This window comes from Stegastes partitus, unplaced genomic scaffold (assembly GCF_000690725.1).
Source record: "Stegastes partitus isolate 25-593 unplaced genomic scaffold, Stegastes_partitus-1.0.2 Scaffold422, whole genome shotgun sequence".
Classification (NCBI taxonomy): Eukaryota; Metazoa; Chordata; class Actinopteri; family Pomacentridae; genus Stegastes; species Stegastes partitus.
The window spans coordinates 70,597-89,642 of NW_007578153.1; the positions used below are offsets into that span (position 1 = coordinate 70,597).

Consider the following 19,046-nt stretch of genomic DNA (forward strand, 5'->3'; position numbering starts at 1 on the left):
TTGGTAGCTGCAGGTTACGAGAAAAAATCCACCTCTGATCCTCTTACACTGTTTTACATCATGACACTGTAACGCTCCCTTCTTTAATTTGACTCATTTGATGATTTTCCAAGAACATGCAAATTAACTTCCCGCAGTCTAACTCATAGACCCCAACTAGTTAGAGCTGCTAACGTTTCCCATAATGCCTCGGTTTATTTTTCCCATGACAGAGTGCCGCCGCTTGGTCTGTTGGAGCTGCCCATCATCAGAAAAACAACCCGGCAGATGTCATCAGGGTTAACTTACTTGAGCTTTAAACTTATCTTTTATTAATCAAAAGCCTGTGTTTGTAGTCGTAGCAATTAGCAGGCAGCAAGAGTCAGATGAAAGAAGCTGTTGGGTTGCATCATGGGAATTGTAGGATCCGTCCGTCTTTGGAAGTTGACTCGTAATAAGGACTAAAAGTCTAAACATGTGCTGAATCCATATTAACAATTATTTGCTGGATAATGTGTCCCTGACTGACCACTTTCTAACACATATTGACTGCATTGCATTCTGGTCCATTAAGGCAAGTCTTAATGAAAAAAAAAAAAAGTCTCTGTGTGTGTCTCTGCCTTTTTTTTTTTTACAGTAATCCCTAAATAATTGCTAAATATCTGTGCAAAATAGTCAATGCTGAGAGAAGCCGGTGCACTTTAATTGAACTCATATTCAATATGAATGTCAGTGGGAGAAAAATACACAATCGAAAACTGGAAAATCTGTTTAACAGCGTAGTGGGGAGGGTGTTGGTTTTTTTTCTTTCCCCATTTTGGTCAATATGAACTTAAAACGGCTGTGGGTGAAATTAAAGCTTTTTAGCCAGATCTGGTCTTTCTAGATGAAGGGTGGAGGGGGAAATATCAATAACAGCAGCATGATCCTTTGAGGCAAAGACAAACTGACGCCCTTCACACCGCTGCTCTGAAAACAGGCTTAACAATGTCACAGAAACCCATGGCATACTATTAAATGACATCTAATGCACATGCTAATATTGGCGACAATATTTTGGCTTGATGTGTGGCGAAACCGTTGAAATACATGATTGCTTATAGAAAACAATACCTGATGCTTTTTAAGTCATTTTAAATTCTCTGTCTGCAGTGAGGCAATGGAATAGTACATAACGGTAAATGTTTCTTCAGGTTAAGGTGAAACAAGCATACTCCCTTTGAAAAATAGCATTTCCCCAGTGTGCATCATTTGGCATGTAACCAAAGTTAATATATCAATTCTGTCGTGTAAATCTGTAATAAGGAAGGTCTTGTAGTCTGTGTAGTGTTTTTTTTTTCTTTTTGTTTTTTTCAAATGGAGCAATCTCTTGAAAAAATAGACATCCATGCTTCATGCTTTGCATCCCATTGTGTCCACGCTTGCTGTTCTGCGTAGTGTTCTTTATCTGTTCCCAAGAATACTTATATTACATACAACCAAACCGGGAAAAAAACAAAAAAGTGCTGAAACAAGATTTGGTAAGGAGCAGCATTGGAAATGTTTGACCTTGTGTATAAAACATGGAAACTCATTTGTCCAGTGAGTGTCGGGGTTTAGATAGATTTCCTTCTCCTCATGAGCTGGTGACTGTCTGTGAAGCTGTGAAGACCCGGAGACACCGAGCTGATGGGCGAAGGGAAGAAGCTGTTTTTCAAGGTGCTGGGCGAGATCTCCTCGATCCTGTAGGACACCGAGTGAAAGTACTGATTGGGATTCAGCTGCGAGCTGAATGAGTTCTGATGGGAGAAGGCACAGCCCAGGCCTCCCATCCCTCCCCCAGAGCTGCCGAAGTCATGCGAGTGGTAGTGCATACAGGAGCACACTGACTGCAAATCAGTCACTTCTGCCCGGTATGGCTCACGTCGCCGCCGGCCCCGCTGCAGCGATTCATCTTGGATGTGGATGATCATGCTGTTTCGATTGCCAGCGAGTGAAGCCCGCTCCTCGGCATCCCGCCGCTCGTCCTCACTGTTCATAGTCAGGAAACGGAGCACCACCAGGTTGAGGAAGGCCCCGATGACCGTCAGGCCCACCAGGATATACATGAAGCTAAAGGCCACATACAGGGGCTTCTTCTGGAGGGCCCGGTTCTTTTGAAGGGCCACAAAGTCCCCAAAGCCTATAGTTGTTAATGTGATGAAGCAGTAATAGTAAGACTGGAAGAAGCTCCAGTCCTCGTAATGGGAGAAGGCAGCGGCGCCGATGCACAGTGTGCCGATGCAGGAGAAAAATCCCACGGTCACCATGTTCTCCATGGACACGTCGGTGATGCTCATGCCGCAGCACTTCTTGATACGTTTCAGGAGGTACTTGACAAAAGTGTTCATCCTCTCACCCAGACTTTGGAACATAACGAGAGTCAAAGGGATTCCCAGGACGGCATAAAACATGCAAAAGGCCTTCCCTGCGTCGGTCCCCGGCGCTGCATGCCCGTACCCTGAAAATAGAGCAGACAGACAGCAGAAATTAGTGATGCGGAAAGATTTAGCTAAAGTGCTGGGCGCTCAGGAAGCCACCGGCGCGACGGTACCCGCTACTCAAAAAGCCCCTGATCAGCTTTTGTTTACAAACATGACCAAGCAAGAAATCTCCCTAAGAGTGTGCGAGCGTTGCCAAAAGAGGTATTGAATGGGTGCATGCCACAGAAATGTGTCTGCTCATTAATCTTATTTGGGCTCAAAGATTATGGCGGGAGGGGCGTCCAATTAGTCAGAAGTTTCCGGTGAGGTAAAAGAGTTTGGAGAAGGGATTGGAAAAGAGTCATGGGGGAGCCAGTGAAGCTTTTAGCTTAATTAGACTTTATCTTTAGACCACAAGCTGCTGACTCACACACAAAAAGACTTTTGGAAATCAACCTGTGGGCCTAACAATAGGATTCATATGCTGTATTCAATTTAATTTTTTAGATGATTTTATGAGCATTGCAGGTTATTTACAAAGCTGCTTCAGAGATTACAGTATGAATGAAACCGACTGCACTCGAATATGCAGGGCTTTGGAAAAGAGTGTCTTATTGATTATCTCTCCTCTACCACAACCCATAACTGTGAGTATTAAACACCAAAACCATGGCCAAGAAACACCCACCATTCGTTGGCATGTGTACCACTTCAACTACTGCCTTCCAACAGAGACATCATATTTTTGGTTGTACTGTACGCCACTTTTTATTTATTTATTTTTGTATGTCCTGAACAAGTTCTGTGTTTTGCGTTCTCAAATATTGATTCTGTGTTTTCCCATATGGCTTTCCACCCACCGGAGTATATGTTTAGTTATGCACTCAACAACAAAAAAACAGAGAAAACACGAGCTACCAGAACGCTTATATTTGCATGTAAAATGTGTTCCTGGCCTGAGGATTCATCAGTAGTCTTTAAAGAACATCTCATGTCAGTAACGTGTTGTTTTGTCAAGGTTTAAAATGCAGGGTTAAATATTTTTGGGAACTAATTGCCACATCACAGTTAAAGAGATTTTTTTTAAAATTAGAAATGAATTTAAAGCTGCACTGTCATCATTTTTCATGTAACAGTTCATTGAACTCTGCCTCTGATTTACAGACCTTTTTTAGCTTCTTTTAGCTCATTGTGTTGGTTTTCCCAGGTATCCACTGTTCACTACTTTTCTGGTCAAGTTAGTGGCTAGCAGGTTAGCCAAGGGGAGTACGTAACAGCCAAAAAATAAAAAATAAACTTCCCTCAAGGGTTGGTTTAGACCAAAACACACCAAAAAAAAAAAAGAAGAAGAAGAAGAAAAGAGTGAATTTTGGAGTTTGCAACTCTAAATGAATTCTAATGTGTCAATGAGCTATTGTTTGCACAATCTGCAGCCCCAACTGCCCCCCGTAGGCTCTCCAAAAAACAATGCAAAGCAAAACAAAACCAAAGAGCAATTAAGCAGCTTTAACTTTCCTAAACCAAAAAGTTTATCATCAAATTTCCCAGCATGCATTCCATTGTTTTGCAAGTAAACCTATTTTGAAAACTTCTTCCCGCCTGACTAAAACTCCAACATGTACACCTGAAGTAAGCGTCATTTTACTTCTGCATCTTGAGGCAGCGACAGAACCTCTCCACGATACAATAAAAGCGACAAAAGGATCCGTTTCCACTTCAGCCTTGTCAGTATCGGCAGGAAAAGAACAATTGCAGATCATATCTCCGGCCAAGCACTGGCATTAAACAGACTGCCTAATTCACAGCAGAATCTGTCGGAGAAATCTGGCACCTATTCACCAGCAAGGAAGCAAATGGACGAGTTGGGAAAATCGAACTCTTTTCCTCATGACTAAACATGTCGATGCACACGGTAATCTTACTCGTCCTTCTTGCCTCTGAACCTAAAGGAAAAAAAATGCAAAATGTTAGTGGTAATTAAGAGCGACTGCAGGTGTTGATTCCTCACACCTCGTACAGCAGCGATGCGTCACATGACAGTACCAAGAACAGCACAGCAGTGACATCACTGAGTACCACAGAGACCTGGGCAGTTTTCCTCTTCGAAAATCCAAAGTGAATTTAATCATTACTCAAGTCATGTACAGTTTACTTTATTTGTTATTTTCAAAATATGCTTTCATTTTTGTTTTGCCGCCCTCCTACAACTTATCGTGCACCTTCTTACTTACACAGTGGAGATAAAGTTAATGCAAATGTACTGGTGGGTACAAACACACAGAATCCATAAAAATAAAATGCTTGAGAGTGATCAGTCATTCTTGACCTTGGAAATATAGCTGAGGATCCAAATATATATATATAGGATGAGCAGCACCCAGAGTTATAATCTGTCTCCTTCTGCAGAAACTGCACAACTGCCTGTTGTTATCTGTGACTGAAGAGCCATTTTAAATCCCGTGATACCATCTGATAAAACTCTGATGAAGACTATGAGATGGGAACTCTGCAAATTATTATTTTGTTGTTGTTGTTTCTTGTCGAAATGCTTCCTAAATAAATCTGCACCATTCCACGCAAATCTCAGTGATGAATGAGACTCTCTGGGCTGCCTGAATAAAACCTAAAAACCCTACGGTGGACTTGTGAAAATCTTTAAAACAGATAAAAGTATAGGTGTTAGCTTTGAAATGCACGGAACATTTGCAGCAATGCTGATTTAAAAATTCAGCCCTTGTAGTTTGGAGTGTGTGTAGGATGTGTCGCTGGTGTGTGTGCTGACTACAAACGATTGAATTCTCCGAACAATGAGCAGCGATGAGCATATTAGTTCTACGTTTGTACAAAGGCAGAACAGCTTCTATCAACAAAAAGGAACAATCTTATTAAAAATGTCTAAAACACAGAAATCTCACATTAATCTCAGCACAGACAGAAATATTAATGGTGAGGAAATAAATTAAATATGCTACAAATTTGGAAAATCCATACAGCAGATATGAGCACTTAATAGAAAGTACTTCTTCAACAAATGTGTTCTTATTCATGCAGGAGGAAAAAAAATCTATTTAAAAGACAAAAGAGCGATCACGTGTACGATGCAGCAACATGCTTGTGGCATCCCAAAAGTGTTAGGCAATTATAATTACATCTCAGGACAGATTTGTATACCGAGCCATCTGTCTTCCTCCCATCGAGCTCGAAATTAGCAAATTAATTGATATTGATTCTTATTGCTTAAATTTGTTCTCGGCGAGTAATTAGGACATAATGAATTACAGTGGCAGCTGGGAAGAAGTGACAGCTTTCATTTGATTTGCGCTACGACGCGACAGATTAGCACAAATCTGGAATGCAGATAATCTTTCAACATTATGTTTTACACTCGAGGACGTTACACCAACCAAGAGCTGTTTCTGTTTGGTCATTTGAGCTTTCTCTCAGCAGGCTCTCCTCACAGCGGAGTGTATTAGGTATCAATTCAACAACTGCAGGGTCACTACGCTTGTATGCGTCCCTTATTTGCAGTTCTCTTCTTTAAGGTTTAAAGCTACGGGGACGAGCGGTGAAGCGTCCATGTGACGGCGGTTGGTGGCATTGTGACATCTGGAGTGTAGAAGTGATAACAGAGGAAGGAAAACAAAAGGTGCTGTCAGTTTTAGCTCTCAACATTCATCAGTGTCTTTACATTCCCGAAGCAATAAATATGAGTTGATTAGGAGGGATTCACGGGGATTCAGAGGGATGACCTGCAGGCCTACAGATCTGACATTAACTTGTAAAAGTAACTGTCTGTGACATTTATCGTATCAAATATTACTCACTTAGGTGCTGCCTCTCATCGATTGATATGAGACAATAAGATGTTTTTGTCTTCCTTCTCTGCAGACGCACAGTCTCTATAGATCACAAACGCTCCAAAAACGACTTCTAAGTAAGTAGAAGAAGAAGAAAAATTCAATTGGATCATAAATCGCCTTTTTTTTTTTCTGGCAAGCCTCTTAAAGTATTTCTTTGATGCCGTTGATGGGATGTGTGGTTTCTGCTGCAGCGCTGCACTGTGTAATCTGTTTGTCCTGTTATAATGACTCTATTATCTGCTGTTGTCTTGGGAACAGACATATTTGCTCTGCCACACAGAGCCCTGCCATGCACAGGTGCTTTTGTGCTCATGTATGCACAGGTGAACGCGTGTGTTTGTGTACAGCGCCGTGTGTAGTGCGGCGGAAAAAGAATCACATTCTTTAATGAACGATAAAAGCACATGAGAGGCCCGGTCACTCAAACATTACATAATAGGACACATTTTGAAAATGGAGGGTTATTTTCTGCAGGACTCCTGAAGAGGAAAAGAAGATATGTGAAATATTTTGTGTTCTCCAACAAGCTGCAGCAGGCGAGATTTGTTTGTAAAACCACACCAGTCTTATCAGCCAGAAACACAAAGTGTCTTCAACAGAGAAGAGCTCACAATCCATTAATTGAGATGCTGTAAATTTGCCTTGTATGCCCAAATGTAAATCTGATGTGGGGACACTCACAAAACATCTTTGAGAAATTATCTTCTAAGCAGATTTTCCTTCAGCAGAAATCCTTCTGGGCCTCAGAACGTCTTCAAATTTAAGGTGGTCGGATTATAATAAACAATCTAACAATTGATTGCTTTAATAAAGCCGACACATTTTGTAATTTACGGTACTTTACGGCATTGCTTCATAAGCCCGGCAGTCAAAAGTGAATTAAAAATAATTCCGCTGGACATCTGTTAAAGAGAAAACGTTTTCTGTGTGTCCTAATGTGAGCCTGAACTTGGTGCAGCAGCAGCTTCTCTCAGAATATTTCAGTTTGAACAAGTTTTTCTGTATCACTGCACATCTGTTGAGTCACTCTTCAAATGTTTGAACAAACCAGAGTGGGAAGTGTGATAACACGTCTACACAAAGGTGCCTTCTGAAAATAGTGTAAGTATCATTTGGAGTAGGAGGAGGTAAAAACTGTAGCTCAATACACTTTGATGCCACAATCTCCTTCTGCAACCCCAGTTACAATTAAATTAGTCTAACGATCAGCAGCCATGCAGCTCGTTAAGGCTTCCTAACAGGTCAATATGCAGCCATGCTCATGTTTACTTGTATGATGTTAACCACGCTGAAAATCCTAGTATAGTGTATTTGTATTTGCTAAGTAACATACAACTCAAACTGTTGGAAGGTTATTGATCAACAACAGACAAATGTAAATTGACATCATGATGGCAGTGTCAGGTGAACATTTACCAAAAACCATGGCAGGCATTCTTGTAGTTCAGCTAAAAAGTGTTATTCTCCGTTCAACTCCCAGCTAATCCAAAAATTAACTAAGTGGTGAAATGTGAGTGGAGCTGAGGTCGACCATCTACTGTCCTCAAAGCAGACACGTCCTTAATTATGTCTTAACTTTAAACCTTAATACAATTTTAACAGGTGAGTCATGTAAAAATTCATCCCCGTACAGTAGTTATCAATGAGAATAGTAGCTATAGAGACCAAAACCTTTTTTTTAACCAGACTCTTAAACATGTTTATTTATGCTGTAAAGTTAGACATTCTAACATAGAAGTCTATAGGGACTGATTCATTTTTGGAAGTCGCCTCAAGTGGTCAAGCAAGGAACTGCAGTTTTTGGTGCTTCTAAATCAGCTTCATTTTTAAGACCCTGAGGTTGCAGGTTGGGTTTGACTGGCAGTTGCACCGTTTGCTTCTGCAGCGGTTGAAAGGCAGCTGACTGGAGAATTCAGGCCACAAGGTGTTTATTGATAACTCAGCTCTAAATTTGCATAATAGTAGTGGATAGAATTGGACATTAACTCGTGATTTTTCCTAAAATTTGGTAAAATTCTGTGCTACATTTTGTTCAAAACCTAGTTATAATATTAACCTCAAAGCGACAATAAGGAAGAGTCAGGGGAGCACAAGTGAGTAGAATTCGATGGACATCTATGAGAATTTCATTCTGATTCAATCAAAAATTAACGACATATTTTACTTGATAACTAAAGACTGTGACCTGCTGCTAGCGCTATATGTCAAATGCCTATACCGTGTAGGTCATGGCAATCCATCCAAAAAACGCCAGCCTCATGGTGACACTAGAGGGAAAGCCACAGAATCATCAAAGCTCACATAGTTGTCTGTATGATTTCACGCCAATCTGTCAAATAGTGATGCTGATTTTCAGTCTGGACCAAAAATAGTGGCCAACTGACTGTTATTGTGATTAGAAGTGAGATGATTGCTGTTGAAAAATGCAGAATATTAAACAGATTCTACCCCAAGATGTATATTGCTTCATTAAAAACACATAAATGAAGAGATGCACATAATCCTTCAAACAAAATGCTAATGTCTTTTTCTTAAAATTCAATCTATAACCGCATAAATGCACCCGACCCCCCCGTGGCGATCCGCAGCCACATCCAAAGCACTTCGAATGTTTTATACATTTATAAATACTAAGGCAGCTTTCATCATCAATTGCATGACTCAGCCTTTGTTTATCTGTAGTCCACTTTACTATGACTTATTTTGAACGTCTGCCCACACCCACACCGTGAGCTCCACAGGTCTGTGTGAGTGAGCGTGACTCATTGTTGCTCAAACTCACAATTGACACAGCCTAAATCCAATTATTATATCATTCTATTATTATATCATAAATATTACATTTTTTTTCCTGCGCTGCACGAAAAGGGAACGTCCCACTCTCATTGAGTGGCTTAATGAATTATCCAACAGTCCACACCTTGAAAGAGTTTCTTTTAAAGGACAGACACAAAGATCCCGCAGCCTCTCATCTGCTACCTATAGTGATTCAACATTAATCTTTAAAGCAACTGAGACCTATGAAGCCTGTAACGTTAAATATTCATGAATAAATAAGAGACAAAAGTTGGAGTTTAGGAAAAAACATCCTGGCATATATTTCGTGATGACTAAAAGTTTAACGATAAACCGACTGTCATCTGATTGTCTTGACTAGCAATAGGTGAGTGAGGAGAGAAAAGTCAGAAATCTCTCGTGTAAAACAATAAAATATTGGTCGACAACAATGTGTTTACATAGTACGGAAGCCGAGAGCGGTCGTTTTCCGCTACTGTTCTTTCTTCGCCGTTTTCTCGAGATAACAAGTTAATTATCTCGTTATCTCGAGATAACAAGAATTGTTTTCTCGTGAAAATGAGATAACTGGTGTTTGTGTTTGCCCGCTCGTGCCCGGTCCAGGATGGAATCCCAGGTGTGTGGGACCTCCCACACACCTGGGATTCCATCCTCAGTCACCAGCGGGGGGCCGGAGGACAGACGAGACCGGGCACGAGCGCTTCATTGTAAGTTGTCGTGCCCGGTCAGCTGTTCTCATGACACGTCATGTCGGAGTTCCCGGTCAGCTGTCTATATAAGATACGTGACACCAGGAAGTCCGACAACTTCTGATGAAGGCTGAAGTGACAGTCGAAACTGTCAATGGGATAATTATGTCGTTATCTCGAGAAAACGAACGCCGTTTTCTCGAGATAACGAGATAATTATGTTGTTATCTCGGGAAAATGCCGTTTAAAAAAATGTGCAGCCATGACCGCTCTCGGCTTCCTTAACATAGGAACCTGATGCTGATAATAAAAATCTGACAGAGAAGATGTATTTTAAAGATCTTTAAGGTCACCCGTGACCATTCCTGCTTCTGTTGTCTGAAGGTGCATTAATAGATAAACATAAAATGTATGACTTGGGGGCAGCAGAAAAGCTACAACATAGGACTGATATAATATCTTGTGAAAGTGCGAAAGTGTTAACAGCAGCAGCAGCAGCAGCAGGCATGATGCCATTACCATTTATTTTGAGTTGTGTTTGTGTCCACCTCATAAATGTTCCATATTTATTCGCCTTTTAGCATTTTATTGGTCTCCACGAAAATAATATATATCTTTAGATACATGACACCAGCTAGTTGCTGTCTTTTTTTGTTTTTTTTTAACTTAAACAGATGCTTGTTGTGGCTGTAAACAAGGCTGATGAATTAAAATAGCAGCACCGTGGCCCTTAAAACAAAACCATTAGCTGAAAGATGCTAAAAGGCTCAGCGCAGCACGGAAAGAAACACAATATTAACGCTGGTAAAGGACTGAAAATAAAAATAAATCTGTAGACGTGTCATTGCAAGCTACTTATTTCACTTTATATTGTAGATTTAGTCTGATGCTGTAGTAAAAATATTATGTTGAGCAGCTTTAATATTTTAGCTTGTTTTGTTTGAGTCCTATTTATTCCTACATTCTTTCCTTCCTATTATTGAAGCTGGACTGAGTTACATATAAACATTAGTTAATTTTTTTAAGCCAAACATGTTGACAAAGTGCTGATTAAGCTTGTCAGCGTCTGTATTTTGCAGTGTACTGGGATTTAAAATCCAGTTTCTGGGGTGACATTCTGCACTGGTGCACCACTAGTGATTCTAACTAGTTATTTCCCATCATGATAACAGCAACCTAACGAGTAAAAATCCAGCAGGGCAACAGTGTTTGTGTATTTAGTCTTATTTCCAGAGGTAGGAGACTAAAGTTCTGTCCTGCAGGTTTAACAGAAGGTGAAAATTGGATATTTAACTTGAAATTTTATGCCATTTATTTTCATTTCCAGATAGTCGAGATAACGCCACTTTGTTTTACTTTTTAAATGTTTTAAACCAAACTTGTACTATCATACTAGAAATAAGAGCATCTATTTTTAACTGCACAAGGAGCATAAATTATTAATGTGGAAAACAGTATATGGCACTAATACAGGAGAACCATAGTCGATATCCACTAAACACTTGATCTTCTAAACACATCACTTTATCACAGACTGCAGCAGAGTAGTCTCCCTGTGGTTTTCATTTATTTTCACACGTAGCAGGTTATATAATACGTATCATCCATAATTCATAACACTATCAAGGTAGTCCCTCATTAGCACCCACACACAGAGACCGGATAGTTACTCTACAAGTGTCGAGCAGTTGCTTAAACCAACGCCTTTTGCTCGTTTGATCCGCGGGTTAATCTGCCTTGTATTATTTCAGGTGCCCCCGTGGCATTAATTGCTACAGGCCATGGCATTTTAATGAAGGTCAAGAAGAGCAGGGAGCACAGAGGTGAGAACACCTTGTTCAGCTCTCTGCCTGAGTCTCCACCACGTCACCGACCGGAGCTTAATGTGTCTGGGAAGTGGGAAAACCATGGTTACCTACTACAGGCACGGAACCTTCCATTATCAGCAGGTTTTGAAACACTAAGTCTCCCCACAATCCCACTTTGTTATGGTACCATAATGGTTATGGTCTTTCAGCTGCTAGTCTTCTTAACTCCATTGTTAAGGGAAAAATGTCAAACGTACAATTCTACGCTGGCAAAGAGGCAATTCCACCAATATCAGAGAAGCCTGCCAGCAGCATAGAAAGATCACATTTACATTTTAAGTGTTTTGTGCAATGCTCTTATTCAGAGACTTACAATGAGCGCAGAATGGCAGAGAGTAGCATAAAACACACCGACAAAAAAAAACACAGATTCACCTTAAAGTTGGCATTCAACATATGTTTCATGCTTCTTTTGCTGCTGTCGATGATTATCTAAAAAAAATGGCTCAAAATATAAATTACTTATGAGTGTAAGGATGCTCCAGTGGAAAATCCTCTGGCTCTGGAAGTTTATTTGGAAGAAAATAAAGAGAAAAGGAGTTCACATGTATTGGAAATATGGCTAAGCAAACAAAGCGTGCTGCATGGAGTACAAAGAGTCAAACTTAAAAGGGGAAAAGATGGAGAAGAAAGGGCTTCAATCACTCCTGTTATGTTCTCAACTACTGCTGTAACTTTGAAGGACATTGCAATTTGTTTGTCATAAAGAAAGTATAGTTTTTCTAAAGCCTCAAACTTTCCTGGAAACACCCAACATTTGTCTTGACATCTTTTTCCACAAATAGTCTCAACATGTTTAGATGTATGTTGACATGGTGGTACAAAACCTAACCTAAATAATATGTTTTTACGATGAATCAAGGTTCGGTTTTCATCTCCAATGTCAGGTGTCTCAATCACACTCATTGTTTTCTAAAAGTCTGGCTTCTTGGATGCAGATTAGGATCTCGCAAGCTGTTCTGGTTAGCATGTTAGCCTGCAGTTAGCGATTTACAAAATGATACCAGACACAACATGTTCATTTAAAGTGAAGTTTAAAGCCACCTAATGATCCAAAGTCAAATGATTTATTTCTTTTTAGATCATTTTTGGTCTCTACCAGCTCCTCAGGAAACACATGGCTCTTTAGCTGCTAAATTTTCGACAAACAGCTTGTTTCATGTTTCCTGATGTTTGCTGTACAGTAGAAAACAGGAGGTTTGCATTTTTACTAAAAGCAGGTTCCTGCTGCAGCGAGGAACAATTTTAAACTGTGGGACTGAAACCCAACTAAAGGGTGGGTTATGAAACCGAAACAATGAGCTGAAAGATGTTAAAAGGCTCAACAGAACTGAAGAAACCTGAAGAGAGGAGTGATGATTCTCTTTCGATTTGCACGGCAGCTCTGTCACCGATGGTGCATGAAGATGTGGGTCAATGAGAAACACATTGTAAAGCGCTTTGGGTACCACTAAGGAAGAAAAACAGATCACGAAATACTGCATTCCTCCAGCTCAGGATTTTTTTCTTATTAGTGTTCATAGTCAAATCCAGAGATCAGGTGGCCAATCTGAAAATAAATCAATACTGAATTTTTTAAAAATCGTCAACATTTTGCGGGGCAAGGGGCGTGGCTGGCTTGATTGACAGTCGGCAGCGACCATACAGACGAAGCGAGCAGAAGGCGGTAAATGTGGGCGGGCAGAGAGGGCCCGCCTCTCAATCCGTCTGACCAATCGCTGCTCCTATGGCTCCGCCCCCCTCCCACGATTTTTGCGTCACTGGCTCCAAAAATCCAAGATGTCAACCAGGAAGTAGCAAAACCCTGGCTTCATTTTGTCAGTGCAGAAACCAACAGGTGACGTCACGGCAGCTACGTCCATCTTTTATACAGTCTATGCTTTAAGGCTAGCAGGTAATTTTTTAAAGAAACCGTTTGGCTGTTGGTTTGATACTGGATGTGAACTGCAGTCTCTTGTGTTTTTGACCTTTTGTTTTTGCTACACTATTTCTGTCACATTACTTCTATTATAATCTATTATTTATGCCTTTATGACTTAGACGAGACAACAATGAGTGCAACAAATAGAAAAGAACCCACGTACGATAAAAGTCTCAGTTTGCTGAGACACACAGATTCAACATTCCTAAAGTATCTGACAAATCAGAGTAATTTTAACGCAAACACCAAAAATAGACAGATCACATGAGAGAATTTACGAGCCAACTATTTTATTGCCAAACTGCTGTGTTGCTCCAACATATCAAAACTCCAGGCTGCCTGCATACGTATTGAAGAATTTCCTGTGAGGAAGTGAAGTTAGAGATGCTGTCAAGGTCACAGCATCAGTACACGACTGCCGGCACCAGCAATTAGGGATAAATATGCAAGAATGAATTCTGTGTGTGTAGAGACGCTTTGTCTTTGTCTGCCAAGCAGAAAACCACATGGATTAGGAAACACAAGCGGACCTTTGCAGAGTCCACTTACAATAAGGAAAAGTTCTGCCTCAAATTTGTAGTCCCTGAATAATCTGTTTGCTCAGAATCGGCTGTTTGCTCCGGCGAGCTCCATTTTTCTTGAGGAGACAGGTAGACGGTATATAAAGAGGAAGTGTGAGCTAGAAGCTGAGTAGGCCGAACAATAGAGCTGGTAATCCTCTGTATTGCCTGTGGAAGTTAGATGCTGCAGCTCCTCTGAGAAATTGAGATTCCTTAAATCTTGAGGTAGAGCCTATGTATACAGGGTATGTAATCCATCTCATAAGTAAGTCCTGCTGCGTCTATCCTGACTGTAATTCTCTCAGTGACACCGGCATCAGAGGATGTAGCTTCGTTTATTCCATGAATGGCGACACTGTTATTTTGTGAAGCAGTCTCTCCTCATGAGTGTGTTCCCTGATGAATCTGAACAGCAGTGCCGGATTCAGCAGGCAGCGCAACAAACAACTCCCTAAGGCCACAGAGAACAGAAGCCAACAGACACACGTCACACAGAAATGGGGTACATGAACGCTCAAGGCAAGAGATGGCATCGTCAAGTATGGTAATGAGGAAGCAGGAAAAGCAGGAGCTGGTACAGCAGAGGGAGGAACAGCAGTGTGTAGCAGCAACAAGCAGAAACATGAATGGCACTGACAGACTGTCGGGTTTCTAAAGAACGTTTAATTGTCTTTGTCTGAGGGGACAATCCAGTGAGTATTTCCACATCAAACTAGGCTAAAACTGGACTTCATTTTGTTTGTAAATTAAAGTATTGCTCGAGCAGCACTTTAATTAACGATTCAGGCACAAATTTACTACATAGATGATCTTATACTTGTGTCCCGGTTAGGACACCCGGGATCTTTCTGCGTGGAGTTTGCATGTTCTCCCCATGCAGCGTGGGTTCTCTCCGGGTTCTCCAGCTTCCTCCCACAGTTCAAAAACACGTTGAGGTTAATTGGTGATTCTAAATTGTCCGTAGGTGTGAATGTGAGTGTGCTTGGTTGTCTGTCTCTAAATGATAGGCTCCAGCCCCCCGCGATCCTAGTGAGGATTAAGCGTTGTATAGATAATGGATGGATGGATGACACTAACAAAAAGTCATATAACCATGTGACATGTACATATGACAACAGCTTTCCCAGCTGAAGAACAGTGTTTGTGTGAAAAAACTGCTCTGACACATAAACTAAAAGTTTCCTATTGAGCATTTAACAGCAGAAAATTTAACATCTAGCAGGTAAACAAAGGGAAAAAACTAGTAGCTTCCTAGCCTGTTTTTCAGGAGCTGGTTGAGACCACAACAGAGTTAAACTTTGTGTTTTTTGGATTCCTGTCTTTTCTGTGTTTTGGCTTTTCTATTTCAGGCTGGGCGGGGCCGATCGGAGGAGGACGCTGTCGCACAACTGTGGCTCATCAGCTCAATCTGCAGACAGCCCAAAAGCCTCTGCTTCACAAGACTCCGGTGCCAGATGATTGTGATACCTCACTAGTGGTACAGTCAGGTCGTAGCAGCGTTTCCAAGGTTTTGTGTTCTCTGCTAACCATTTTTGAGTAATTTGGATATTCTTTCTGTGTTTCTCCAGCGTCCTCTCCGCCGGCTCCGGCGCCCAGCCGTCCGCCATTCACTCCAGCTTCCCCTTCCACGGCATCACGAGTCGGGTTCTCACCTTTACACAAGCACCTTCACGGAAAAACCTCCACACCACCCCAGCACGGAAAACTCTCCACACCACCCCAGCACAGAAAACCCCCTCCTGCACCACCACCGCAACCTGAGTACCAACCCCGGATTCCTCACCTGCCTCCTGGTGCCCCTCACTCCCTAGTTTTCCTACAAATAAACCTGTTCCTCCCTTCATTTCCCGTCTCCCTTTCGTTTTGGGTCCAAGACACACACCTGGTGGCCACGGGCCGTCACAGAGACCCCTTCCATAGAAATGTTTCATGACAGGATAAAAGCAATCGGCCAGAACAGCTTCGTACTGATTTGCACTCTGAGTCGTTCATCTGGTTTCCTTAATTTGTCACCACTCTGTTTTAAGTTTCATGTTGACACAAATCACAAAATCATGATTAAAAGTCCAATACGTGTGGCTGAATCAACAGTCTTTAGTCTTTAGGAGGTTTAGGTAAGGTTCACAGTGTATTTTGTAAATAGTAAGAGCAGGACTATCACACTGTGATATTTTTATGTAAATATAGGATCTGAAGACTTGCTGAGTCCACACGGTGTAGACACCAGACACACATCATGTAATGTACACTGAAGGGGACTGTTTTAAACCTGATGTATATTCTCAATATTCTTACTGACTGTATGTTGGACGCCATGTTGCCAGTGTTGTTTGATTCCATTGCTTCAATAAATAACATGTTTGTTTGCTTGATATCGACGTCATCGATGACACTTCCTGCACCACATACACCACATGCATCTTTCTCCTCGTCAGCCAGATCCTGTCCGAACAAGGAAACACGCTCAAGCTAGGTTCTCAGTGTGGCCTGAGCTGCAGCTAATCTACTGGAGCATGCAACCGATATCCACAGATCAACAGTGTCTGAGGTTATCACCTCCACTTTTGCTCAGAATCTCAGTTATGGTGCGCAGTTTCAAGTTCTGGCTGAATTATTTATTGTTCTTTCTTTTGTTGATCTCTGTGCTCGTCATGTCTCTTGCAAAGCTGAAGCTCAAAAACGCCAGCTTCTCTCAGGTATGTATAGGTGGTCGTGGTAAAGCCTACTTAGCAGACACATGCTGCAGAACTGGGGGAGATTAGCTCAGCATCACCGGACAAAAGTGATTCCAATATAATCTTTCATCCTCCACCAGGGAGACGATTCTTCGCTCTCTGTTTAATTTTGACCTCTGCTGTACGTACACTTGGGTTTAAAAAGTTCTATTCTTGATCACAGCGGTGACGGGTTATAATAACAAAAGCATCTGAGGGGAATCAGAGGTGCTGTCTCCACTCAGATCTCCAGCTCCCTGTTTAACTTCCTCAGACTCTGTCTGTCTCATATGCATTCAGTCACACGCATGCTTTCAAACAAAGGGGACTCAGAGGCCAACCTATCTCCTGGAAACTACTAATCAACAACCACCTTATCAGATAGTCATTGTAACCCGGCTCTTCAATCTTCTGTTTTTCCCTTCAGCTTCCAGCACAATGCTGCCTGGGAGTAATTTCACTGATAAAACACCACAGGGGAGACGAGCATTAACAAAGGTGACTCATGCTCCTGCAACCTTCAAGGCAAATCATAATTCCATATTTCATCTGAAAGGATGTTTCACTAATTTTCTCCTTTTTAAATGCATGCTGTGAGCTGTCTTTGAAGTCCCCCCCCTCTGAAGACTGTTTGTGTCTGTCCTCGATCTCAGACTGTGAGTGAGCTACTACAACACCTCCAGTGATGAACGCAGCTAGAGGAGTTTGCTATGAAATGTTGAGCTGAAGTGATCATTTGAGATTCACAGCGGGCCACCTTAACACAAGGATTGGTTTGGGAGATTACTGAGGTCAAAAATGTATGATTTGTTCTGAAGAGTGAATTAATGAGTGAAACCTGAGAACTGAAACCTCGGGCTCTTTTTTAGATTGACGTTTGGTTCGTCACCACTGTTTTGTATGCTACCGTAGTCCTCGTGATAAGTAAGGCCGCACACGGTAAACTTTGTTCTGTTATCAGACTGACTTGCTGTAAAATGTTCTCCTTGGGTACAAAAATGACCACAGACAGGCCTGTTGGTAGGAGCTCAATGTGCTATGTGCAGCTTTGATGTCCACTTTGTTATTACTGAGGATTCAAACTGAAGCTTCTATGTTCAACAGAGAGGTCTTTTAGATTGTGTAAATCTTGGCTTAGACAAATATATATATAGAGTGCCTAACAAATGTATTAGACCACCACGCATTGTAAGGTTTATGCCACAGCTGCCCTAAATTAACAGCACTGGTAATTACCAAAATCATCTTTTAATGTTTCTGTAATGGTTAATACACCAGTATGTGGAAGCTCTTTAACTAAAATGATGTTTTTAATGCTAAAATATAATTATTATTGTTATCTAGAAATTTTCAAATGTACTGTTTTACAAAAAAAATGGGAAAAATAGTACAGCACATTATTATTTCTTGATTAAGATGTCAAATTATAGTTTAATTTACTTGCATTCCTGAACAGTAAAATTACTTTTACTTGTTGAATGTTGTGCTTGAAGTATTTCTGAGTCCAGTGAGTCAGCTCAGATTCAGCACGGTTTATATATATATATAAAGGATAACAATACACAGTAGATCTACGATAAGTACAACAGTAAAGCTATTAAAATAAAACAAAAATTGTAATTACCAGAATTATCCTAATTATTCTGTGAAGTTGACTTTGCCTCAGTTGATCACGTTCCACACTGATCACATAGTTTTTCTGGGCTACATGTAGTGAAAACGACTCCATCTGCTTTGGATCCTTTCAGTTTACAGTAAAACACAATATCTTTTTAAACGGCAGTTAGCAGTGAGAGAGAGCTGCCAGATTAATATGACAGAGGTAATCGAAAGCAAAAAGCAATTTCCAGAAACAGATACTCTAACTTAAAAATAATTTCACCAATGAACAAAGAAAATGTTGATTAACTGTCGATAAAGTAAACACTGTGAGTTAGTGCTGTGCAGGGAGGCTAACTTGTTTTAGCTGACAATTATGGGTGAGAGGTGTAAGGATTTCTGCTTCATCGCTGAAGACTGAGGTTCTACACCATGTTACACGGTACAGTTTACACCCTGAAACTCGATTTGCCATTATTTCTCTGTCACTGAAACACAGCTACTCAGTACCCTGTATACTGGCAAGAATATCACCATCACTGTTCACTCATGTAAGCATTAAGCGGAGGTTGACAGACAGCATGTTTTGAAACCTGAGCTTTGTGTAAAATAAGGAAAA

At 41.0% G+C, this 19,046-nt stretch overlaps 1 protein-coding gene across 1 annotated transcript in view; it reads right to left on the bottom strand.

The window, feature by feature from the left end:
- Positions 1 to 1,574: 1,574 nt before the first annotated feature.
- Positions 1,575 to 19,046, bottom strand: part of kcnk9 (potassium channel, subfamily K, member 9) — a 40,779-nt gene continuing 23,307 nt past the window's right edge. Inside the window, exon 2 of the mRNA XM_008285904.1 lies at positions 1,575 to 2,458. Within this exon, the coding sequence (XP_008284126.1) occupies positions 1,575 to 2,458 (884 nt within the window). The remainder of the gene's footprint in view (positions 2,459 to 19,046) is intronic.